We start from the raw sequence: 26,221 nt of genomic DNA on the forward strand, positions 1-26,221 counted from the left end.
GAGGCCCTTGCATTCTGGAACATGAAAGTAGCTTCGTAAGATGCTTACTTAGATATTAGTGAATTCCAGTTGGCATTGAGCTGTGCATGTGCAAAGAAAGGGGTAGAAAGGGTAAGGATTAATGGGGGGTAATTACATGGGGTAGAAAGGGTAAGAATTAGAATCAGCGTTGTGTGGCAATAGAAAGAATGTGGACTCTGGAGTGTGTAGCCCGGATTAAACTATGCATTGGCCAGTACGACTTCTGTGCACTTGGGCAAGTTCCTTAGCAACTTTGAGTTTCCTTGTGTGTGAAATAGAGATCATGATACCAACGTCAGGTGATTATTGTGAGGTTTAGTGAAACAATGTATGTCACGGTAGCTGAGCAGTTACTGAGAAGGTCTTAATTGTTAGGTGAGTATGAATCTTTACTCCTTGTATTCTCACAAAGCTTAACTTGGTTTAATGACACTAAAAGAAAAAGAAAATCGGTGTAAAGAAGATAGGAGATTTTCTAGTGTGCAGTGTTTTATGTGGATCCTTTATGTCAACAGGAATAAAGCCAGTGCAAGGAAAATTAATTTCACACATTAGCCTTCTGCAAATGCCTCCTGTTCCAGGATTTCTTTGGCCAGTATCACTTAACCCTGAGGTGAAAATGAATATAGCAAGAGAGAGAAACAGTTGTTCAATTTATTACAATAGCCAAGCCATCAAATTAAACATGTTATTTATAGTGTTCCTAATTGTCAGCCTAACTGGCATATTTTTCAGGCTAGCATGTGAAGAATTTAATCGGCAGCCCATTCTTTCCACAGAGGTTTAAGGTTGTATCCTGGACAAGAATTCAAGCATCAGTCTCTTCTGCCTCCTCTGGGGATCCATGTGCACAGCAGGAGGGTTTGTAGAAACTGCTCTAAGCTGCCCATTTGCATTTGTTACGCAGTGCTAAGCAATAGAACTAAATTTGTGGTTGGTTTTCATGGGATTAACTGAGCCCAGTTATTGTAGGAGCATAAAAGAATGGGCATGATTATATTAGATGAATCACTTGTTAGCTATTTAAATAAAACTGAGCTCTAAAAAAAACATGTTTATAAATTTGTGATGAATTATTAGTAGTTGGTTTTTATATTTTATGTGAATTCCACATATGGTTTACATCAGTGTTTTAGCTTTGGCTTATTTTCTTTTTAATCCCTGAGGTTTCCAATGACTTTTCATGATGAATCTCTTAACCTAGAATTCAGGCTGGTGCCTAAATATTGATGGTTATTTGGATAGACACCTCCAACATGGTTTCATTATTCATTTTAATACCTCAACTAATATAATCTAGCTTTGGATGCTGTAAATCGGAAATTTCCACATAACTTTTATATTTTTTTATGAATCATCATTAGCAGCTCTCATTTGAAATATGCTTATACCACATATTGGCACAGAAGCACCACTTTTCAAAAATAAGCAATTTACTAAGAAATTAATGCTTTGATTTAATTCATTTATGTCAGAAATTCCAATACTACTGAGTATTGTTTCCTGAATAAATAGGGTCATTTCATCCATTTTTGTCCAGTACATTGTTTTGTATGAAAGGGTACTTCTGTAAATGAATCTATTAAGATAAACAGTTTTACTCAGGAGAGAGGTTATTATTTTGATAGTTGCATTTTTTTTTCATTTGTTTCCTCTCTCCCCTCCTTGAGTGCATTCCAGAAAACACCATATAGTCTGTGATTGATGTCATTGGTACTTACATTATGCTGTGTCAACTTTTTTTCCTTTAATTATAAAATTTTTAATTCTGAAGAATTTTAGACATGCCGAAAATGCACCATCGAGGTTTAACTGATGTTTTGCCATAGAGGCTTCAGATACTTTTTAAAAGAAATTTTATTCATGGAGTGAAAATCCTGACCACTGCTCTCTGCCCCCTTCCCTAGAAGGAGCAGAGCATGAGTGTGTACATGGTGTAGTATGTCTTAAAAGGTTTCAAGATATAGGTGTTCTATATACCCTACATGATACATTCTGCCAGAGCAGATTGTAACATGAGTTAAGAAAATCAAAGGCACTGATTTTTTTTTTTTTCTACTTTGGAAGGCAGGCCGATGCTCCAACAGGAACTAAAAGTGGTCTCAGCTGAAGATGCTCTTGTCCTAAATTGATTACCGTTCCATTCCAGTTCTCAATGCCTTGATCCGTTGTGTGTCCACATGTGTTATTCCCGTCAAAGGATGGTCTTAGGCCTGAAACAGGAACAGAACTGCCACTTGGTCTACTGCTAACTCCCCTTCCCCCACCTTTCTTCCCATCTTTGGAGGATTCCCCTTGAAATCATGATGAAAATCTGAAATTCCAAGAAGACCTAGACTTTTATCTATTTTTCTTTACTGTGTCTAAAACAGTTTCTGGTATGTACTAGGAATTCCATAAATATTTATTGATTAAATGAATGAGTCACAGATAATGAGAACTTTTCCCATTTTCCTGAGATTTTTAGAATTTCATCATTACTCCATCCTAACATTTCATCCACGACCTTAATTTCTGACTTTGCATAACCAAAGGACTCCTTGGAAGCAGCTCCGTACTTAAGTTTTCGGTGCTAATGTACCTGCATTTAAATAGGGGCCAAGCAACCATTTTCTCCAACATTTTTTAGTGAAAATTTTCGAACATACAGGCATGTTGAGAGAATTGTATAGTAAACGATCATATACCTACCACCTAGATTAATATTTTACATATTTATCATATGTTTCTCCACCCCTTTTTTATTATATGCATTTCAAAGTAAATTGCAATCATCAGTACACTTCACCCTTAACATATCACATCATTAAATAGTGTTCATTAAATAGTATCATTAAATAGTGTTCAGTACTTGACAGATCTTTCATTTGCTTTTTGAGGTAAAATTTACATGCAGTGAAATGTGTAAGTCCCAAGTGCACCATTTGATGTTTTGAATAAACCTTAAACTAAATATAGAATGTTTTTATCCCCTGAAATTTCCCTTTTGTCTCTTCCCAATCATTTGCCCGTCCCCACCCCCAGAGGCAATCACTGTTCTGATTTTTTCTACCACAGATTAGTTTCAAGCAACGGATTATTGGCAAACGATTTTTTCATTAAAAAAAAAAAAAAATTGGTTGGATTTGGTCACATGCATAGGTGCCCTGCCTGAAGGTTGAATGAGCAATCCATTTTCCATTTTCACATCCATGCAATTTTCTGAGGCTATAATAATTTAACCATCTTCTAATTCCTTTCTCACAGTTACAGGTAAGCTAAGGGAAGAAGAAGCTATCCTTAGAAAGTTAGATAAGCACACCATTTCAGAAATAATATCAGCCAGCATTTATTAACAGCATACTTTGTAGCAGGTACTGGGCTAGACATTGAGGATGCCAAGATGAATAAAACATGTAGATGTAACAGCACAGGAGATTGACACAAAAGCCAGTAACTATTAGCCATTTGTTTACTATGTTCAAAAAATAGGTATTGAGCCTCTCCTGTGTGCCAGGCAGTGGGGATATAGCCCTGAACAAGACAAACATGGTTCCTGCCCTCAAGAGCTCCAACCTAGAGTTGAAGGCAATCCTTATTGATATTAAGTGTGCCGAGTATCCCAAATCAGAAGTACAGTGTGTTACAGGAGTGTATAGCAGGCAGAAGGAACTTAGGCCTTCTGGGAGGTTGTAGGTAGTCAGAAAAGGCTTCCTGGAAGAAATTGCCTTAAATTGATAATCTAGAGGACAAGCAGGAATAAACTAGGTAAAGCGGATTACCCACAGGAGTTAGATTACGGGCATGTGGAAACAGCGAGAGAAAACAAATGGCAGGTTGGAAAATGGAAATAAGGGATAGAGAGCAAAGAGGAAGGTGCCAGAAAGTGAAAGCTGGAAAAGGAGATGGAGTAAATCCATCTTGGATTCTTGCAACATTTCTCAGGAGAAGGTGAAGGTTTTTGACATTCTGAGTCATCATCATCTTCACTCCCTAGATAAAATTATTGGTTTATTGGATTAGCTTTTGCGTCATCTAGAATTGGCTTCATTGTTATTTCAGAAAGAAGCAATTCTAAGAGGACGAGTTAAAGAGTCCTAGAGTTAAGAAATGATATGACTCAAGGAATTAAATACTTGGGAATGTATTTCACTAAGGAGGTGAAGAAAAAAAAATGATATGACAAAGTTTTGGTTTAATTGACTTCTTAAAATATGCAGCTCTGTCTAGTCTGGAACCCTGAGACCAAACCTGAAAGGGATCACAGGGGTTCTTTGACCAAAGGCCTGAATTTAGCTGTCTACTTCAGAGGCCCGAGATCAGCCCAGGGCATGCTGCAGGGGTAACCATTCTCACAAGCAGGCCTTCCCTGAGTAGTTAGTTCAGCAATTTAAAAATAACTAAATGTGGCCAAGTTCTCACTTTCATATCACTTTGATTTTCTTGCATTTTTTAATACCTTGCAATAAAATTGAGATGCCATAACAAAAATGAGAGTCCAAGGGCTTCCCTGGTGGCTCAGTGGTTGAGAGTCCGCCTGCTGACGCAGGGGACACGGGTTTGTGCCCCGGTCTGGGAGGATCCCACATGCCGCAGAGTGGCTGGGCCCGTGAGCCATGGCCGCTGAGCCTGCGCGTCCGGAGCCTGTGCTCCACAACGGGAGAGGCCACAGCAGTGAGAGGCCCGCATACCGCAAAAAAAAAAAAAAATAACCTAAAGATTGCTGTGAGATATTAAAAAAAAAAAAACACCCTTAAACGCAACATTTTGTTCATCTCAGATTATATAGGGAGAAAACCGCAGTGACTCAGCTGTTGCGTTGAACTGCGTGCTGTTGCTGATAAAATCTCCATTACCTTTTTGTAAATTTAATTACATCAGTCTAGTGGGCTCCATGCAGATAGTTACTCTTAGTATAATGGATTTTTAAGGGAAAATGTTCCATGAAAGCATTGAGCATTGAATATTTCATTTGAAAGCAAATGCTAAAAGTTTTTTTTTTTTTAATTTTTATTTATTTTTGGCTGCATTGGGTCCTTGTTGCTGCGCACGGACTTTCTCTAGTTGCAGCAAGCAGGGGCTACTCTTCGTTGCAGAACTCGGGCTTCTCATTGCGGTGGCTTCTCTTGTTGCAGAGCACGGGCTGTAGGCGCACGGGCTTTGGTAGTTGCAGCACGCGGGCTCAGTAGTTGTGGCTCGCAGGCTGTAGAGAACAGGCTCAGTAGTTGTGGCGCACAGGCTTAGTTGTTCCGCAGCATGTGGGATCTTCCTGGACCAGGGCTCATAATGTGTCCCCTGCATTGGCAGGCAGATTCCCAACCACTGTGCCACCAGGGAAGCCCTAAAAATATTTTTATAACATTCAATATTGAGACTTTGGGAAAAGGTAAAGTAAAAATATCCTTTAAAGGATTAAAAGTAAACTTTTACAGCCTTCATCTATGAGGAGTATTTAGAATTTCACACTAATAATAATATATTATTGATAAATGCATTAGAGTGAGGGATAACTCTGCTAACACTTTGGCTGATTTTTTTTTTCTGTGTGAAATTATATTAATGTTCTTCATATGGTGTGACATGACTAAGACAGCTCACCCGTTTAGTGACAAGACCAGATGAACACATCCATAAATTTATAAGGATCAAGATATTTAAACGTATTTCAAAACAAAATTAAGGCACCATCTTACCTATACCTTTGGTATAGGTAGCATGTTAAACACTTTGCTGGAATTCTCAATTCTTGAAAAAATGGAAAAATTGTCTGAATGTGTGCTGACTCCTTAGACCCTCTAACTGAAGATCATTTTGGGTTAATTATATTAACAGGATCACATAGCATTAGATTTTAAATATATGTATATGTGCTCATGGCAAGGGAGCAATACATATTTGCTAGTAATTCATTAGCAGTATCTAACGAATCCACGTTTGTCCCTAAAAGCAGTCATTATGGGAGCTCTTTTGATCCCTATTTGATGTCTTCAGGAGGAAGGTTTTTTTAAGAACAAAAATGTCAATTTAAATATGATCTTCCAATTTGCCAATTTTTGATGAACATCAACTGTGACGTGAATGCATTTCATATGTTGCCAAAATGGACTAATTACCTTCCTTTTCTAATAGCTGTGTATAGTACATTATATTAACTCCCTTTAAAGTATTATTTCTCTTATACGTTTGTACATTTAGTTTATTTTGTAACCAGATGGTGAAGGATGGTGTTGATAGTGTGTAACAAGAGCAATTTATATGAAGAATGAATATTTGCTTTTACTAATGACAGTAAGAGTTTAACGTGCTTTCTTATTAATGTGGAAGGAACCTTCATCTATTGTTATTCCTACTAGTTCTTGCAAACCATGTATTATTGATTAGTACTTAACGAATGTTAAGCCTGGGACACTGTGCATTTAAAAATATATATATATATATTCGGACTTCAGAAAACCAAAGGAGTCCTGTCAGTAAACATTCTGAACTCATCAAAAGCACAGTAAAAAGTTTATAGGTAAACGTCAGAAGACAAGTCAAGAGTGTTCCACAAGTCACAGGAAGTCTCCCCCCACCCCCACCGCCAGCGTCCTCATGGAGGGGAGGTTTTCTGTGTTGTCAGGTGAGAAAGTAATGAGAGGGGAACCACAGAGCTGACGCAGTAAGACAGGTGTGAGAGCTTCCAATTTTGTGGCTGTAACAATCGCTAATGTCCCCAGGGCTCCCACACACCAGTGAAAGGGTAGGTATACAGCAGTTTGGGAATGAGTATTAATGCTCTTGACAGTTTTAACTTCAGTATACTACTAACTAGCAGTTGATGCCACGCTGTTTCAGAGAAATCCTTGGTACTGAAGACCACAACCTAGTACGGAATTCCCAGGACTGTCTGCTTTTTTTTTTTTTTTTTAAATATGCTTCCCTCAAGCCCCAAGTACCCATTTCCTGCGCTGTAGAACTTATCTCGTGCTGACTTTCCATAAGGAGCAGCCAAGAAGGATGTGTTCCAGGCCCCAAATGTCCATCTCACCTGTTGCTTATTTGTAAGACAGCAGCAAACTAAGGGAGAGTGTGGACAACGCTGGTGAAGACGTGGCTTCTGCCTTTATCTCCATGTTCTAGATATTCCAATGAAATGGACTATGGTTTTGTCCATGACACCAATTTTTTGCCTATGACAGAAAAATTTTGCTTTGATAGGTTTGATTATTTTTAAGGATCTGAGACCTGCTTCATGATTGATGAAATATATGGTAATCATTTAAGACTCCAAAGAAAAGAGTTAGCAAAAAATTAGAATATTAGAATCATACAGGTCTTAAAAGATCATCCAGAGTATTCCATAATGCTCCCATCCCGGTAAATGACCTACACCCTGTGTTTGAATAGCAGCAAATCTGTCTCTTTAAGCAGCCCATTGCATCTGGAAAGCTTTATCTAGTCAAATCTCATATATATATATGTATAATCTGTCTCACTGAAACTGTCTGCTGCTCCTTACTCAGTGCATGTATTTTAATAGATTTGCCAAAGCAAACACAGGTTTCACTGTGTGCCCCTTTCCTGATTCAATAGCCTTGATTCTGCGTTTCTTCACTGTAATTATTTAATCCTCACTTGTCTTACGGGTTAGGCACAAAATCTGAGTCTTCCTTTGCTCTGATTTTGGCTTCAATTATCTCTACTGTGTAACCAATAATTCCCATAAACTTCATCTGCTACTGTAATTTGGCTTTCATCAGCTCCTGGATTTCCAAATGCATCTGATACATTTCTGGGACAACCTTCCAAACAGTATCTTCCCTTCCAGAACAACTCTCCTGCCCAAAGACTAACTTATTTTACTGCACTACTAAATTTTCTAGTCTTCCAGGTTGAAAGTATATTTCGTTAACTTTTTATTTTGACATACAGTCAATCCTCATTATTCACAGATTGCATGTTAGTGAATTCATCCACTGGATAAAATTTTTAACCCCCCCTCCCAAATCAATACTCACGGTGCTTTTGCAGTCATCACGGACACGTGCAGATGGGTGAGACATTTGAGTCGCCCAGTGTGCCCAGTTCCCTGCTGAGGTCGAACAGGGGAACACTGTGCCTTCTTGTCTCAGCTTAATACTGCAAACAAGTGCTCTTTTCATGGTCTGTTCAGTGCCACATTTTCCACATTTTTGTGGGTTTTTTTCTTGGGAATTTTGCTATGCAAAATGGCTCCAAAGTACAGTGCCAAAGCACATGAGCATAGTGTTCCTGAGTGTAAGAGAGCTGCAAAGTGCGTTAGGGAGAAAACCTATGCACTAACGAGCTCCACTCAGGCATGAGTCATGAGTCGTAGTGCTGTGGGCCAATGTGAGTGAATCAGCAATATAAAATAAGGTCTTTAAACAGAACACACATAAAACAGGTTTTGTATTGATCGGTTGAAAAAAATAAATACTGTGACCAGAGGCTCGCAGGAACCTAACCTTTTATCTCTCTTAGGAGCAAGGCTTCAGTGTTCCCTAATTCTGTGTTGACAGAAACTTCATAGAACATTACTGCAGATAATGAGAAAGGACTGTCATTTCAAACTTACAGAAAAGTTGCAAGAAGAGTAAAGTGAATTTACGTATACCCTTCATCAGGAGTCCCCAAATGTTAGTATTTTACCACATTTGCTTTATCCCCCCTCCCACCCTCTCTATGTCTATGTGTGTGTGTATGTGTGTATACACACACCTATAATTCTAACATATATCTGTATCATTTGCACTTAAATGCTTCAATGTGTATTTCCTAAAACTAAGGACATTTCCTTATATAACAATACAGTTATCAATTAGGAAACTAACATGAATTCAGTATTCCCTAATCTGTAGATCCTAATTTACCCCTTGCCGCAATAATACTGGATCATGGGTTGCGTTCAGATGTCATGTCTCTATAGCCATCTGTAATTTAGTACAGTTCCTTAGTCCTTGACATTAATATTCTTGAGGAGCATACATCAGTTATTTTGTAGAATACTGTTTCTTCATGATTAAATTTTTTTAAAGATTTTTTAAAATATTTATTTTATTATTTATTTTTGGCTGTGTTATGTCTTTGTTGCTGTGCACGGGCTTTCTTTAGCTGCGGCGAGCGGGAGCTAGTCTTTTTATTTTTTTTTTCACACACACACTGTATTTTATTTTTACAAGAGATAAATAAAGTGACACCAAGCATTGTAAATGGATAACCACAACAAAAGCAACAATGATTGCAATTACCAAACATGAAACACACTCACACTATGTCATAATATTGACATTCAGTCCAGGAATCCTCCACTGTAACAGGGAGCTACTCTTTGTTGTAGTGCGCGGGCTTCTCAGTGTGATGGCTTGTCTTGTAGCGGAGCACGGGTTCTAGGGCACGTGGGCTCAGTAGTTGTGGCTCACAGGCTCTAGAGCGCAGGCTCAGTAGTTGTGGCGTACAGGCTTAGTTGCTCTGCGGCATGTGGGATCTTCCCAGACCAGGGCTTGAACTCGTGTCCCCTGCATTGGCAGGTGGATTCTTAACCACTGCGCCACCAGAGAAGCCCTCTTCATGGTTAAATTTATATTATGCTTTTTTTGGCAGGAATATTACAGAAATGATGTGTCCTCCTCAGGACATGGTATCAGGAGGAATAGGTTATTTATTTGTTCCATTTCTCGTTAATGTTTGTTGATCACTTATTTAAGGTGGTGTCTGCCAGGTTTCTCTATTGCAAAATTATTGTTGATGTCCTCCAGCCAGAGACCCCCTGGGAATATACCTCTGGTTAAACAAAGTTGGGTTTGTTGGCTCAGGACAACAAGGGAGAGTGCACACCATGAGGAACTGTGGGGCATCTCAGTAAGAATGTATTAAAAGGTGCTTATTATCAGATTTGGACTTATATGATCAATTATTGGGGGGAGGTTTCAAGGAAATGTGGTTTTACTCTAGAGTGGGTGCTATCAAAATGGGCGGTTTCACTGTTGGTTATATTAATAATTTGTATATCGGAGGCAAGAGGAATGGAGCAAAGCTAAACCTGTGTTTGAAAGAAGCAACACTCACTCACGTCGGTGGGGAGAGGAGGATGTTGGTCATTTTTTGTGGTTTGGACAGTATTCATTTTTTTTTTTTTCTGTATCCACATGTGATTATGGAGTGGTTCTGTTTTTGTTTCATTCCAGCAAGGTCATAGAGCATCTAATATTGGCGTTCTATGAAATTATTTACATTCACCAAGGGAACACCATCACCTAGGTGTGAGAGCCAGATCTGCTCCTGTTTGATAATAGTCAGGGACTGATTTTTTTTCTTGTTTATTACTATTTTCACCCTTTGTTAATTAATGTAAGCATCCCTACTGAAGTAGGTAGGTGGGTAGACAGATGGGTGGGTGGCTGGGTGGATGAAAGTACAGATGGATGGGAAGGGAGGGAGCACTTCCTCACAATAGAAAGTTAATTGATAAATGTAAAAAATGATAGAAGTAGAAAATCATTATTTGCCAACCATAATAATTTGAGGCAAGGATCTTCAATAGATGCTCTAACTAGTGGATGAAAGGTTGAAGAACAACAGGACACTTTATAGTCTCAAAGTATTTCCATACAAGATACCTATCAATTACAAAAGAAAAATAGCTATTTTATAAAGAAGAGAAATTGTAATCACTCTGGTGTGATGGTGGTGGTGGTACAAGCCAACTTTTACTGAAAAGTTACTGTGTGAGAAGTACTTTATATTGATTTAATCCCAATGAGGTAGATAGTATGGACATTCTGAGGTTTTTAAAGGCTTATGATCTAGCCCTGGATATGCCCTTGATGTTTAACCAAGCCAGTATTCAAACCCAGGATTCCTCTTAACAGCCGTACTATGCCAGCTCTTTCTCGTATATATAAAATCTGTCACTCAGTTTCCCGTTAAAAGTCTCTCCTTTGCGCCCCTTCTTTTCCCGCTGTAATCAGGGTATAAGCACTCTTTACCTCGTGTATGGATTACTGCCGCAGTTTCCAAGTGATCCTCCCTGTTTCTGTTTCTTCTTTGTCAAATCTGCCATATGGAGTGTTTCCCTTTGTATCTTTCCGTAAGATCACATTTATCATGTCATCACCATGCCTACTTCATCAAATCCACATCCCTCGTTTTCAAGACCTTCAGTAATTTGGTCCCAATACCATAATTTGATTCCCTATCCCGTTAGGAAGTTTTGTTCACAGACCCCTAACCCCTAAGCTCCAGGTCTTCTTGTCCATCAGGAAAGCTCTCTTTTCTACCCTATTCTTTTTCTGAATTCTACTCATTTTCAAGTCATAGCTTCTCCAAAATCTTTCCCCAGCTAGGGCCTCAAAATCAGTCTGGTGTCCAGAACGTGTTCCATTCAGTTTAATATGGAATCGTTTTCTGTTTTCTACAGGTGCCTTAGTTTTGACTCTGTCTAAAGCAAGTTCGTTTGCGTTGGGGACCATGCAGTGTTTTGTTTCCCCAACACCCAGCTGAGTGTTGGGTACATGGTAGAGTCTGAACAAACGGAGAACTGGCTGACTGATGAATTACTCTAAACAGACAGGTCAGCCAAGTGCAGGGAGACCCCTGTAAGTAAGCGACAGCTGCATTTTGGACATGGTATGAAAATGTTTTTCTTGGAGTTGACTGAAGTGGATGATGAGTTGCTTTTGTTCTGTATGTTCCTCTGTATGTATTCTTTCCTCTCCCATTTGATTATGAGAAGTAAATGCTGTTGACCCCAAAATTCCCAGAACACAGAGGAACAGCAAAAGACTGATAATTTATAGACTAATTAAAATATAACCCCGTACATCGTACAACAAACTACACTACTTGGTGTTCCTCTAACACATCCTGAACTTCTTAAGCCCTCCTCACTTTCCTCATGCTGCTACTCTTCTAGAAGATATTTCTTCCTTCCTACCTGAGAAAATCTTGTCTATATTTCAAGTCCTAACTTAATTGTCATCTTCTCTGATAAACTCTCCCTGATCATTAGACAAAATTAATCATTCCTCTCTTCCTGCTTTAGTAGCGTTTTGCTTATCCCCCTGTTCTAGAACTTGCTATGCATTACTGGGAACCCCATTCTTAGCTGACTGCTGTCTGGCCCTAATATATTGTGAATGCTGAGGGCAGCAGTTGTGGCACATGGGCTCAGTAGTTGTGGCTCACGGGCTCTAGAGCACAGGCTCAGTAGTTGTGGCACACGGGCTTAGTTGCTCTGCGGCATGTGGGATCTTCCCGAACCCGGGCTCGAACCCATGTCCCCTGCATTGGCAAGTGGATTCTTAACCACTGTGCCACCAGGGAAGCCCAGGATCTAGGGTTTTATTCTCATCATGCTATTTTTATCTAATATTTTTTTAATATTTATTTATTTGGTTGCCCTGGGTCTTAGTTGCAGCACGTGGACTCCTTAGTTGAGGCTCACCAGCTCCTTTGATGTGGCATGCGAACTCTTAGTTGCGGCATGCCTGTGGGATCTAGTTCCCTGACCAGGGATCAAACCCGGGCCCCCTGCATTGGGAGCACTGAGTCTTAACCACTGCATCACCAGGGAAGTCCCTATCTAAGACTTTTTAATTCTATCTTTTTAAGCCCCAATATTAAATGTTATTATTTTATGTTACTAGTTTTTAAAGTATAATTGACATACAACATTATTAGTTTCATAGATACAACATTCTATTATTTTCTTTGTTTACATACCCAGAAGTGGAATTGCTGGGTCATATGGTATTTCTATTTTTAATTTTTTGAGGAACCTTCATATTATTTTCCACAACTGCACCAATTTACATTCCCACCAGCAGTGCATGAGGGTTCTTTTTTTCTACAGATCCTCACCAACACTTGTAATTCCTTGTCATTTTGACAAAAGCCATTCTGACAGGTGTGAGATGATAACTCACTATGGTTTTGGTTTGCATTTCCCTGATGATTAGTGATGCTAAGCATCTTTTCATCTACCTATTGGCCATCTGTATGTCTTCTTTGGAAAAATGTCTATTCAGATTCTCTGCCCATCTTTTAATTGGATTGTTTGTTCTTTTGTTGTTGAGCTATATGAGTTCTTTGTATAGTTTGGATATTAACCCCTTATTCGATATATGATTTGCAAATATCCTCTCTCTTTTTGCTTTCTTGTTGGTTTCATTGGTGTACAGAAGCCTTTTAGTTTGACGTAGCAACTAATTTATTTTTAGGCTTAGCTGTATATCTACCAGTTTATTTGCACACCAATACTTCTTGCATCTCAAATTTTCTTCTACCTGAAATAAATCCTTTAGAATTTACTTCTAAAGAAATAAGCCACAGAATAGAGAGCTCAGAAATGAACCAACATTTATATGGGCAATTAGTCTACAACAAAGGAGGGAAGAATATACAGTGGGGGAAAAGACATCCTTTTCAGTAAATGGTGTTGGGAAAACTGGACAGCTACATGCAAAAGAATCAAACTGGACTACTGTCTCACACCATGCACAAAAATAAATTCAAAATGGATTAAAGACTTAAATGTAAAACCTGAAACCATAAAGCATATAGAAGAAAACATAGGCAATAACTCTTTGACATCAGTCTTAGTAATATTTTTTTGAATATGTTGCCTTGGGCAAGTGAAACAAAAGCCAAAATAAGCAAATGAGACTACATCAAACTAAAAATCTTTTGCACAGTGAAGGGAACTATCAACAAAATGAAAAGGCCACCTACTGAATGGGAGAAGATATTTACTGACAATATATCCAATAGGGGGTTAATATCCAAACTATATAAAGAACTTGTACAACTCAACATCAAAAAACAAACCTGATTAAAAATGGGAAGAGGATCTGAATAGACATTTTTCCAAAGAAGAAATACAGATGGCAGCAGGCACATGAAAAGATGTTCACCATCGCTAATCATCAGGAAAATGCAAATCAAAACCACAATGAGATATCACCTCACACCTGTCAGAATGGCTATATTAAAAAGACAACAAGTGTTGGTGAGGATGTGAAGAAAAGGGAACCCTTGTGCAGTGTTGGTGGGAATGTATAAACTGGTGCAGCCACTATGGAAAACGTATGGAGGTTCCACAAAAAATTAAAAATACAGCAACTTTATCCAGCAATTTCACTCCTGGCTATTTTATCCAAAGAAAATGAAAGCACTAATTAGAAAAGATATATGCACCCCTATGCCCACTGCAGCATTATTTACAATAACCAAGACATGGAAGCAACCCAAACACCCATCAGTAGATGAATGGATAAAGAAGATATGGTGTGTGTGTGTCTGTGTGTGTGTGTGTGTACACACACACACACTAATCAAAATAAGTCAGATAGAGAAAGACAAATACTGTGTGATTTCACTTACAATGTGGCATCTGGGAAACAAAACAAATGAACAAACATAAAAAAACAGAGTATAGATACAGAGACCAAACAGGTGTTTGCTAGAGAGGAGGGGTGTAGGGAGGAAAGAAATAGGTGAGGGAGATTGAGGTTCTAACTTCCAGTTGCAAAATAAGTGAGTCACAGGTATGAAATGTACAGCGCGAGGAATATAGTCAGAAAGTATGTAATATCTTTGTATGGTGATGTATCTTAACTAGACTTATCGTGGTGATCATTCTGAAACGTAGAGAAAAAATTTACTATATTGTGTAACAGGAACTAACATGGGTTAGTTGTAGGTCCAGAAACAAACAAGCTCACTCATAGAAAAAGAGACCAGAGGGAGGGGCAAGCAATGGATAAAGACAGTCAAAATGTACAAACTTCTAAGATAAATAAGTACTAGGGATGTAATGTACAACATGGTAAATATAATTAACACTTTTATATATGAAAGAGTAAATCCAGAGAGTTCTCATCACACACAAATTTTTTTCTATTTCTTCAATTTTGTATCTATATGAGATGATGGGTGTTCATTAAACTTGTGATAAGCATGATGTATATAAGTCAAATTATTATTCTGTACACCTAAACCTATATATTGCTCTATGTCAATTATGTCTCAGTGAAACTGGAAAAAATAAAATAATTGATACGAAACAAAGAAGGCAGGAAACTCACTTTTTGTTTTTCTAAAAATACCCTCTTTGCCGAAAGATTACTTTGTTGCTTATTTAATTCTAGGCTGACAGTCTAGATATTTTTTTTAATCTTTATTGGAGTATAATTGCTTCACAATACTGTGTTAGTTTCTGTTGTACACCAAAGTGAATCAGCCATATGTATACATATGTCCCCATATCCCCTCCCTCTTAAGCCTCCCTCTCATCCGCCCTGTCCCACCCCTTTAGGTCATTGCAAAGCACCGAGCTGATCTCCTTGTGCTATGCTGCTGCTTCCCACTAGCTAACTATTTTACATTTGGTAGTGTATATATGTCGATGCTACTCTCACCTCGCCCCAGCTTCCCCCTCCTACCCTGTGTCCTCAAGTCCATTCTCTATGTCTACATCTTTATTCCTGCCCTGCCAATAGGTTCATCAGTACCATTTTTTTTTTTTTAGATTCCATATATGTGTGTTAGTATACGGTATTTGTTTTTCTCTTTCTGACTTACTTCACTCTGTATGACAGACTCTAGATCCATCCACCTCACTACAAATAACTCAATTTTGTTTCTTTGTATGGCTGAGCAATATTCCATTATATCTATGTGCCACAACTTCTTTATCCATTCATCTGTTGATGGACACTTAGGTTGCTTCCATGTCCTGCCTGTTGTAAATAGTGCTGCAATGAACATGTGGTACATGTCTCTGTTTGAATTATGGTTTTCTCAGGGTATATGCCCAGTAGTGGGATTGCTGGGTCATATGGTAGTTCTATTTTTAGTTTTTTAAGGAACCTCCATACTGTTTTCCATAGTGGTTGTATCAATTTACATTCCCACCAACAGTACAGGAGAGTTCCCTTTTCTCCACATCCTCTCCAGCATTTGTTTCTAAATTTTTTGATAATGGCCATTCTGACTGGTATGAGGTGATACCTCATTGTAGTTTTGATTTGCATTTCTCTAACAATTAGTGATGTTGAGCATCTTTTCATGTACCTCTTAGCCATCTGTATGTCTTCCTTGGTAAAATGTCTATTTAGGTCTTCTGCCCATTTTTTTAATCAGATTGTTTTTTTGATACTGAGCTCCATGAGCTGTTTATATATTTTGGAGATTAATCCTTTGTCTCTTGTTTCATTTGCAAATATTTTCTTCCATTCTGAGGGTTGTCTTTTTGTCTTATTTATGGTTTCCTTTGCTGTGCAAAAGCTTTTAAGTTTAATTAAGTCCCATTTGTTTGTTTTTATTTTCATTACTCTAGGAGGTGGGTCAAAAAAGATCTTGCTGTGGTTTATGTCAAAGAGTGTTTTTCCTATGTTTTCCTCTAAGAGTTTTATGGTGTCTGATCTTACATTTTGGTCTTTAATCCATTTGGAGTTTATTTTTGTGTATGGTGTTAGGGAGTGTTCTGATTTCACTCTTTTACAAGTAGCTGTCCAGTTTTCCCAGCACCACTTATTGAAGAGGCTGTCTTTTCTCCATTGTACGTTCTTGCCTCCTTTGTCGTAAATTAGGTGACTATATGTGCGTGGGTTTATCTCTGGGCATTCTATCCTGTACCACTGATCTATATTCCTGTTTCTGTGCCAGTACCATACTGTCTTGATTACTGTAGCTTTGTAGTATAGTCTGAAGTCTGGGAGCCTGATTCCTCCAGCTCTGTTTTTCTCTCTCAAGATTTTTTGGGCTATTTGGGGTCTTTTGTGTTTCCGTACGAATTGTAAAATTTTTTGTTCTAATTCTGTGAAGAATGCCATTGGTAGTTTGATAGGGACTGCATTGAATCTGTAGATTGCTTTGTGTAGTATAGTCATTTTCACAATATTGATTCTTCCAATCTAAGAATATGGTATATTTCTCCCTCTGTTTATGTCGTCTTTGATTTCTTCATCAGTGTTTTATAGTTTTCTGAGTACAAGTTTTTTGCCTCCTTGGGCAGGCTTATTCCTAGGTATTTTATTCTTTTTGTTGTGATGGTAAATGGGATTGTTTCCTTAATTTCTCTCTCTGATTTTTCATTGCTGGTATATAGGAATGCCAGAGATTTCTGTGTATTAATTTTGAATCCTGCAACCTTACCAAATTCAGTGATTAGTTCTGGTAGTTTTCTGGTGGCATCTTTAGGATTCTCTATGTATAGTATCATGTCATCTGCAAACAGTGACAGTTTTACTACTTCTTTTCCAATTTGTATTCCTTTTATTTCTTTTTCTTTGATTGCCATAGCTGGAACTTCCAAAACTATGTTGAATAATAGTGGCGAGAGTAGACATCCTTCTCTTGTTCCTGATCTTGGAGGAAATGCTTTCAGTTTTTCACCATTGAATATGATGTTTGCTGTGGGTTTGTCATATATGGCCTTTATTGTGTTGCGGTAGGTTCTCTCTATGCCCACTTTCTGGAGAGTTTTTATCATAAATGGGTGTTGAATTTTGTCAAAAGCTTTTTCTGCATCTATTGAGATGGTCATATGGTTTTTATTCTTCAGCTTGTTAATATGGTTTATCACATTGATTGATTTGCATATATTGAAGAATACTTGCATTCCTGGGATAAGCCCCAGGAATTCGTGTGTGTGAGTGCATGTGGCTTAATAGTCTTTGAAACTTTTAATTTGCTGAAATTCATTAGGCCTTGTTAGAAATTATGCTTCTCAAGCACTAGGGGTCACGGCATGGCACGCAGTATCTTATTCACAGTTCCCCGAGCAGGGATCGAACCCGTGCTCCCTGTAGTGGAAGCATGGAGTCCTAACCCCTGGACCACCAGGGAATTCCTTGTCAGACTTTAAATAAAATGAATTTGCACTGCTAACCTATAAGAAACCAAGCTTGTGATTACGAATATCAAGGAGGTTGTTTTTTTTCCACCTAGTGCGAATGGTATAACAGCAGGTTTTCTTGGTGATGAAGATTGATTTCTGATTCACCCTCACACTGAAGGTCTTAGCTCTTTGGGGTCATGGCCTTTTGCAAGGATTTCCTGTTAGACTCATCACTTTGGGGCTCTGTGCTTTGTGTCCAATCTACCCTGCACCCACAGAAGACAAAAATCAACACTAGAGGTCACCAGGGCTTAGTGGAAAATAACCAAAAGCTGGCCTCAGAGATCCCTTATTTTCTGATATTACTGCTTTCACTGTGCCTTGGGCCTCTGTGCATTGCTTAGTTTCACTCAAACTATGTGACACATTTTTAAATATATATGTTAAAATATTGTTATGCCATATTTGGGTTGTTTTAGTGTCATATTTGTGAGGGTTCTTTTCCTCAATATTACCAGAACTAAGCCCAGCATTGTTATCTCTTATAGTTTACTCCTTTTTCCTAAAGTGTATTGAGGTGTAGCAATAATACAGTTAGTGAATTCCTACTGGGAACTTTTAAGAGTATTTGGATAAACTGGTGATATATTTTTTTTAACTTAAGCCTTTATTTCTTTATTTTTGGCTGAGTTGGGTCTTCATTGCTCCACACGGGCTTTCCCTGGTTGCTGTGAGCGGGGACTCCTCTTCATTGCGATGCACGGGCTTCTCATTGCAGTGGCTTCTCTTGTTGCAGAGCACAGGCTCTAGGTGCACGGGCTCAGTAGTTGTGGCACGCAGACTCTAGAGCGTAGGCTCCGTAGTTGTGGCACGCAGGCTTAGTTGCTCCGCGGCATGTGGGATCTTCCCGGACCAGGGCTCGAACCCGTGTCCCCTACATTGGCAGGTGGATTCTTAACCTCTGCACCACCAGGGAAACCCTAAACTGGTGATATTTTTAAAATTACATTTTAACTATGGTTTTCCCTAAACCTTTGAAAACTATCTTGAAAATTTAATCATTTTAAGAACTACAATGATCATGATCAAGATCATGATGGTTGTAGCTACTTTACTATAAATCTTTCAGTGCTAAAAATTCTCATAATAAAAGATGCTTTAGTCTTTGATTCCCCAAATTGTTTGATAGAATAATTGCAACATTTATTGAGTATTTACCACATGCCAGGTGGTGTTGAAAGACTCCATCTAATCTTCACAACAACCTCATAAGCTTGATACTAGTAATTTTGATTCCACATGACAAATGAAAAAAAAAAAAGACATCTTTTAATTTGCCTGAAATCACACAGCTAGCAGGTGAAGAGGTGGGATTCAGACATGGGGAGTTTGGTTCTAGAACCACAGTTAGTCCCTCTACTGTCTTTTCTGTTTGATACCAGTTGGTGTACTTAACAGATCAGATAATGAGCAAGATTGACCAAAGTGTGCTTTAAAACTTCATTTCAATAATGGTACGGAAAAAATAATTGCAAAATATGCTGGGGTTTTGATAGGGACTGTGTTGGATCTGCAGTTTTTCTATTTCATTTTTGGATTGTTTGTTGTGAGTACAGAGAAATACTGTTGATTTGTATAGTCTATCCAGCCACCTTGTTGAAATCGTTTATAGCCATTGTATTTTTCCTCTGGATTCCTCAGGGTTTCCTACATACAAGACCTTGTCAACTGAGAATATTTTTTTCCTTTTCAGTCTAGATGCCTTTATTTTTAATTTTTTCTTCACTGCACTGACTACAACCTCCAGTAAAATGTTGACTGTAAGTGATAATGTGTTCCTGATCATAGGTGGAAAATATTCAGTCTTAAGCCATGAAACATGGTGCTAATTGTAGGGTTTTGTGTAAGTGCCCTTTATCAGGGCAAAGAAATTACTTTCTGTTCCCTGTGGCTAAATGGGTATTAGATTTTGGCAAAAGTTTTTCTGCATCTGTGGAGTGATCATATGGTCATGCCCTGTATTAATGTGGCATATTCCACGTTAAACTAACCTATCATTCTTGTACTATATCCCCTTAGGTGACAGTGTATATATTGCTGGGGGCAGTTTGCTAGTATCTTGCTAAGAGTTTTTGCCTCAGTGTTCATGAGGGATATATATTGGTCTGCAGTTTTTGTTTTGTGTTTTTTTCTTTTGATGTTATTGTCTCATTTGGGGTTTAGGATAATATAGACTTAAAGAATGAGTTGAAGTGTTCCTTCTACTCTTTTCTGAAAGTGTAAGGGATTATTTCTTTAACTATTGATATATCAGTTAAATACTCTTGGGTGGTGATTTTCTTTGGGAAGATTTTTAATAACTAATGGAAATTTTTTAACTTGTTGTATATCTCTTCAGATTTTCTTTTCCTTGAGTCACTTTCAATAATTTCTGTTTCTAGAATTTGTTCATTTCACCCACATTTTCTAATTTATTAGAAATAAAGTTATTGTTCACAGTATATCCTTATATATATTTTAACTTCTGTAGCATCAGTATGCTACTTGGCATTTCATTCCTAATTATAATAATTATGTATGAGGAAGTCCTTGCCTCCCATGAATTCACAAGTCTAATGGGGGAGACAGACTAAAAATAAATAAATTAAAAATATTATATTTATAATAAAGTAAAATACATGATGTTATATAGGGGTGAACAAAGTGCTATGGGGTGGCCAGGGCATGCCTGTCTCTGTCTCGTAAGCATTCACAAACTGTGCTGCCTTTGATTGGGACTCAGGAGGGTCTGAGTCTGCCAAGCAAAGGGGATGCAGTAGATAGGGGATTCTGGGTGTGGAAAGCAGTATGTGTAAAGACAAGGCTCGGGTTCAAGTAATAGCTGAAAAATACCCTGGAGGGTGCATGATAAAGAGCAGTAGAAGATAGAACTTAGGTCGAAGATACATTTACACCTGCTGAATATTCTGGCCTTCATCCTCTGGGCCACCAGATGCCAGCCAAGGTCTTTAATGATCAAATTAGTTTTCACTTTTGTTTTGTCTTAGAATTTATCTCCGGCAGCTCTGTGGAGCTTAAGACTGCAATGAGAAGGGACAGGTAACAGGTCAGTCAAGTAGGACTCTAAGGGCTGAGAGATGGTGAGTACAAAAATAGAGAGTAGACAGAAAAGCATAGCCACATTCAAAAGAAGATTATGATAAAGTTGACAGGATGTGGTGATATGGAAATAATGAATGGTGAGGATGATGGTTGGGCACAGAGGACTTGGAGGGCATGGAGAGGAGGTAGCCTCTGGGAAGCTGCCAGACAGGAAATCAACCCCAACAACAACAAAAGTCAGATAAGATGTCCAGATGAATCATTGGCTAAGGGGCCAGGTAAAGAGGGAAAATCCAGGCATGAGCAAACCTACAGAGACTTGGGAACCCAGGCTGGAATGACAGCTGTAGGTGGATCCTAAATAAGTTTTGTGAGCTGCCAAGAGGGAAATGACTTAATCTAACATCCGTGCTCTGAAGGTTGGGTGAGGTGGGGCAGTAATAAGTTCCAGTCCCACATGGTCATTTTGGCACTCTTATTTTTAATAAAATCTTGGAATTAATCTAAATCCTGCTTGAAGTAGGATAAAGATATTGACTGATAATTCTGTGCCAGCTAATGTTCTTCCTGCAGGTAACTCAGATACTACACAGAGACCGTCATTAATTCTGAAATCATAGAGGAATTATTTAGAAAGCAACTCTTTAAAAACCTCTTTAGTGCTACCGAAGTGTTAATGCATCTTTTCAAAGCATTCAGGAGCTGGACAGATACAAATGGATGCAGTGACTATGAAGAATAAATGATGACATACCTCGTCTTCTACACTTTTGTAAGAGGTCCCTTTTTATGTGTGACATTCTGCGACTTAATTTTTCCTATCCATGACATTCTAGTGTTTTTTAATTGCCAACCATCAGGATGTGCTGTCAGTATGAATCAGGTTTTTTGTATAATTAAGCCAGCTTATCTGTCACCCAGCATAATTAATCCATTTTATTTTAATTACTTTTCCATTTCCAGAGCCAATCATCCTATATTAATACAAATATAGGAAAATCTGAGTCGCTTTTGTAATATAAGTAATAATAAAGAATGCCTGTCATACACTTCCCTCACATTTTTAGAAACATTTAACATAATTTGATAAAATATTAGTATTTTGCCAGAAACACAGAAACCATGAAAGACATCAGTATTTCAGTTCATTCACTTACTTCATGAAGTCCACTTTCTAAACCCAATCATGTATTTCCCAGAATTTCACAGTCTTGATTCCCTGTCCAACCAATGGCATATTGTAATGTAGGAAGCCTTTCTGTTTCTGGAGGTAATTGCAGAGATGCATTGCCTGTCAGCTCATTTTTATCCCTGGTGCCTGTGTGGGTTTTTTCATATACTCCTTCCTTAATTGAGCATGACTCTAGTCACTGGGGATGCAGCAGCGAAAGAGACAGAAGAAGGTCCTGAGTCCCATTGAGCTCACCTGGCAGTGGGGGAGACACATAGTAAACAGAAAATTATCACCAATAGTGATGAGTAATGTGCAAAGAATTTGAAGAAGATGGTGTGATAGAGAGGGGTCTGTAGCTGGAGGGCTCAGAGAAGGCCTCTCTGAGGAGGTGGCATTAAAGCTGACACTTGAATGACAGGAGATGACATGAAATGATCATGGGACTAAGCATTCCAGGAGGAAGTCATGGCTAGAGCAGAGGTCACCAGTGAGAATATAACCCAGGAACCAAATGAACGCCAGCGCTGCTTGAGTGACATGAACAGGGCAAGTGGTAAGAAATGAGCTTAGAGAAGGAGAGAACATTCAAGGTAAGGAGTGGGGATTTCATTCCAAGTTCCATGAAGAGCTGCTGGAGGATTTTAAACAAGAGAGTGATGTGATCGGATTTATGTTTTTACATAAATCTGGCTGCTCTGTGGAGAATGGATTGACGGAGCCAAGTATGGAAACAGCGAGATAGGGTCCAGGTGAGAGATGAGTTTGGCTTGTACCAGAGGTGCAGAGAAGTAGATTCATTCAGGATTTATTTAGAGATGGATGGAGCAAGAGAACTTATTGATGGGTTGGCTGTTGAAGGGTGTATTATAGAAAGGGAAAAATTTGTCACGGGTAACTGAGATTTTTGTTTGTTTCATAAATATTAGGACTTCAGCATCCCTTAACCATTCTGGGAAGCTCTTGCATTTGCCATTTTCAAAAATTGATTCTTGGCACAGTTGCATATCTTCCATGGTTAGAGCAGACTATGGCATTCGGCTCTCTAAATTCAAATCCAGGTTCTCCAACTCAGTGGTCACATGACCTCAGGCATGTCTCTTAACCCCTTTATATTTGTTTCCTCTTATTTTAAAAATGGACTGATGATTTTCATAGGGTTTTTGACAGAAGTGACTAAGAAAATACACATAGAAAAACTTAGCACACTACTAGTCTACAGTAAGCACTCAGTAAACGTTAGTAATTAGATACTGCATTTCTGTCTTAGCCTCCTTACTACGACACATTCAGGTCTTGGGACCCAGTAATAAGAGTTATAATAACATTTTTTAGAAGCAAATTTCTGCTCATTTCATAATTTTTTTCATGTATTATTTGAATACTATTTTTTTTAGAATATCTTACCAATAATTGTTGTTTAATATATTCCCAAATTCCACATCTGGTAGTATCTCTTCATTTTTGAAGTGACTTTTTGTTATTTGGGTCTTAAAAGTCGGTAGCCTTTTAGAGAGATTGAATATCAACAGCTTTACTTGGAAGATAGTGTTTTCAGCCCTTACAGTGGGGTGAGGGAGGATGGGCACCTGATCCCAAGATTATATAAATCATGTGGAAGCTTAATCTGCTTCCACCAGTGCCGTAAGGGCACATGGGCACTGCTCAAGTGTACCCTCCTCAACACGGTCCTCCTGCTTTCCCTTTGGACTTAGGTCCATGTTGGGTCTATGGGGGGAAAAGACCCTACTTGTTTGGATCACAGGGTAATCTCGAAGACCTTGTATTGAGTCTTTGGTTCCCATGTAAACACTGGTTCCTGTCACTCTGTCAAGCTGCCGCTGCATCTCAGACTCTTGGGATTGGTTGTTTGCCTCTCAAAACGGGCTTGAGAACAGTAGGAAAGTAGAGTAGGTCAACACGGCATATGGTTGAGTTTGCACGGACAGATGTGCTTGAGAATAACAAGGACAGTCTTTTAAATTGGTTCCTGAGTTACAAATGTGGTATGCAGATGTTTCATGGTTATGGCTGGGATTGAGGTACATTTAGCAAATGGTCCTTTTCATGAGATAACACATTAACCTAATTTTTTAAGCTCTGATTCTTATCTTTCTGTGAAGTTAGCTGGGCGAGGACCATTCTCTTTGCTGTAAGCATCTTACAGCGTCATCACTGATGTAGAGCACCGTCCAGCACAAGTGGCTGTAGAATCCCTTTCTGTGCAGAACATTCAACATTAAATACATACATATGTTATGGTTCTTCTGGTTTCGGGTTCTCTGTTTCTTCTCGTATTTTTTAATGACACGGATAATTTTTAAATATTTTATTTCGAAGCTTTTACACACTGTGGCACATGTAAAACGATCCCCTCTCTGACATAACAGGTCCCTAAGCCCAGGGTGGGAGACGCTAATGTTGAACCATTGGCCAGTGGAATCCGCTAGTTTTAGACGATGACTCCTACAATCTGTCACTCCTGACTGTTGTGCTGATTGCACAGATGCTGTACTGAATCTTGTAAAAGTAGCATTGTTTCTAAATACTGTAGGGAATGATAGAGTCTGGATGTTTTTGGAAATCAGTAATCAGTGTGTGTGTGTGTTTTGAAATATTTACACTCAATGGAGCTACACCTGACAGCCTTACAATTTTTCCTTCTGCCTCTTTGAAAGACAATGTGGTTGTAGCTATTTAAGAGTGCCATGTGAGGGTCTACGTGGGTATAAAGAATGAGCTGTGAATTCCCAGCTCTGCCAGCACCCACAGAACTTACCCAGGGCTCCCATTCGCCCTGTGTGCATGGTAAACATCTCAGCTCCCCTGCTCTGTTAAGAGCAAGTCTTCTCCAGCAGGCTAATATCCCATCATTTCACAATGCAGCACCCCAGCTTGATTATATTAATGTTAATGTTTATTTGTAAGCTTTCTTTTCTTCCAGAAATGTGTACTATGTGGACATAACTCACTTTCTGTGTGTTTGCTTTTCTACCACAGACACGGGAGCAGAAAGACAGGCACTAAGAGAAAACGTGTATCCTAAATTAAGAGAATTCTGCAGAGAAAACTATGGATTAGAATTTCAGGTAACGCTGATATTAATTTCATTTTTAATTATGTCAGCTAAATAACTAATGTGTGTTTCTTGTCACAGTTTGGGTGTTATAAAATATGTTTTAAGCCCCGAAATATTTCATTTCTTTAAGCGTGGGTGAAAAGAAACACTGGAAAATGGAAGTAAAATATTTAGTCATTTTTGATGTTTTGCACTTTTATGCTCTGTTTCTTGGACCCTATCCGGTATTGGCTCATCTTTTTCTTGGAATTATGTTTATTTGCTTTTTTGCTAACCTCCACTAATGTCAAAAAGGGCAAGGTTGCTGAGCACCTGCCTTTAAGCTGGCATCTCTAGAAATGTTTTGCATCAAAAAATTGGGACCAACTCTCTCCCGAGTATTTCTTTTTAGCAGCTTGGTCAGTCCTTGCCTTCTGTCCTACCTTTTAGTTTTTATTTGCATTGAAGAATGTCCTTTTCCCCAAGCATTTTGGGAATTTACCATTTACCAAAAAAACAAAACAAACCATCAGCCTTTCAAGAAACAGTAACTGTGCATGTCATTGCTAAAATTCATAACATCCTAGCTTTTGTAGACACTGTTGATGAAGCCACCTAACTGAAAAGTACTAGAAGACATTGGGCATATCTTAGACATCCAAAAAAATTTTTAAGTGAATGGCTCCTGCAACTATAGATAGCGTTATTTAGTCAGAATTCATCACCTTCATTTGCAATGGACATCTTAACCGAACAGTGCTATCCTAACTACATGTTTACATTGTTAAGTAGGGACTGTGGACTAGAGGTCTGTGGTGTAAGAGTGCAAAATGTGTCTTTTTTTTTTACTCTTTGGGTTGGGAGAGAGTTTTGGGGTTATTTTTTTTAATTTTTTAATTTTATTTTTTTGTACAGCAGGTTCTTATTAGTTATCCATTTTATACATATTAGTGTATATATGTCAATCCCAATCTCCCAATTCATCACACCACCACCCCGCCCTGCCCCCGCCAAAAATGTGACATTGTTAATGGAAGAAAATTTCACCCCT

At 38.5% G+C, this 26,221-nt stretch overlaps 1 protein-coding gene across 1 annotated transcript in view; it reads left to right on the plus strand.

The window, feature by feature from the left end:
• The window catches only part of LOC111170757 (NACHT and WD repeat domain-containing protein 2), a 108,743-nt gene that overhangs the window by 47,195 nt on the left and 35,327 nt on the right, over positions 1-26,221 (plus strand). Inside the window, exon 2 of the mRNA XM_022566305.3 lies at positions 25,113-25,201. Coding sequence (XP_022422013.2) covers positions 25,113-25,201 — 89 coding nt within the window. The remainder of the gene's footprint in view (positions 1-25,112; positions 25,202-26,221) is intronic.

This window comes from Delphinapterus leucas, chromosome 5 (genome assembly GCF_059928025.1).
Source record: "Delphinapterus leucas isolate spDelLeu-1000000601 "Yukka" chromosome 5, BTC_Dleu_Yukka2, whole genome shotgun sequence".
Lineage (NCBI taxonomy): Eukaryota > Metazoa > Chordata > Mammalia > Artiodactyla > Monodontidae > Delphinapterus > Delphinapterus leucas.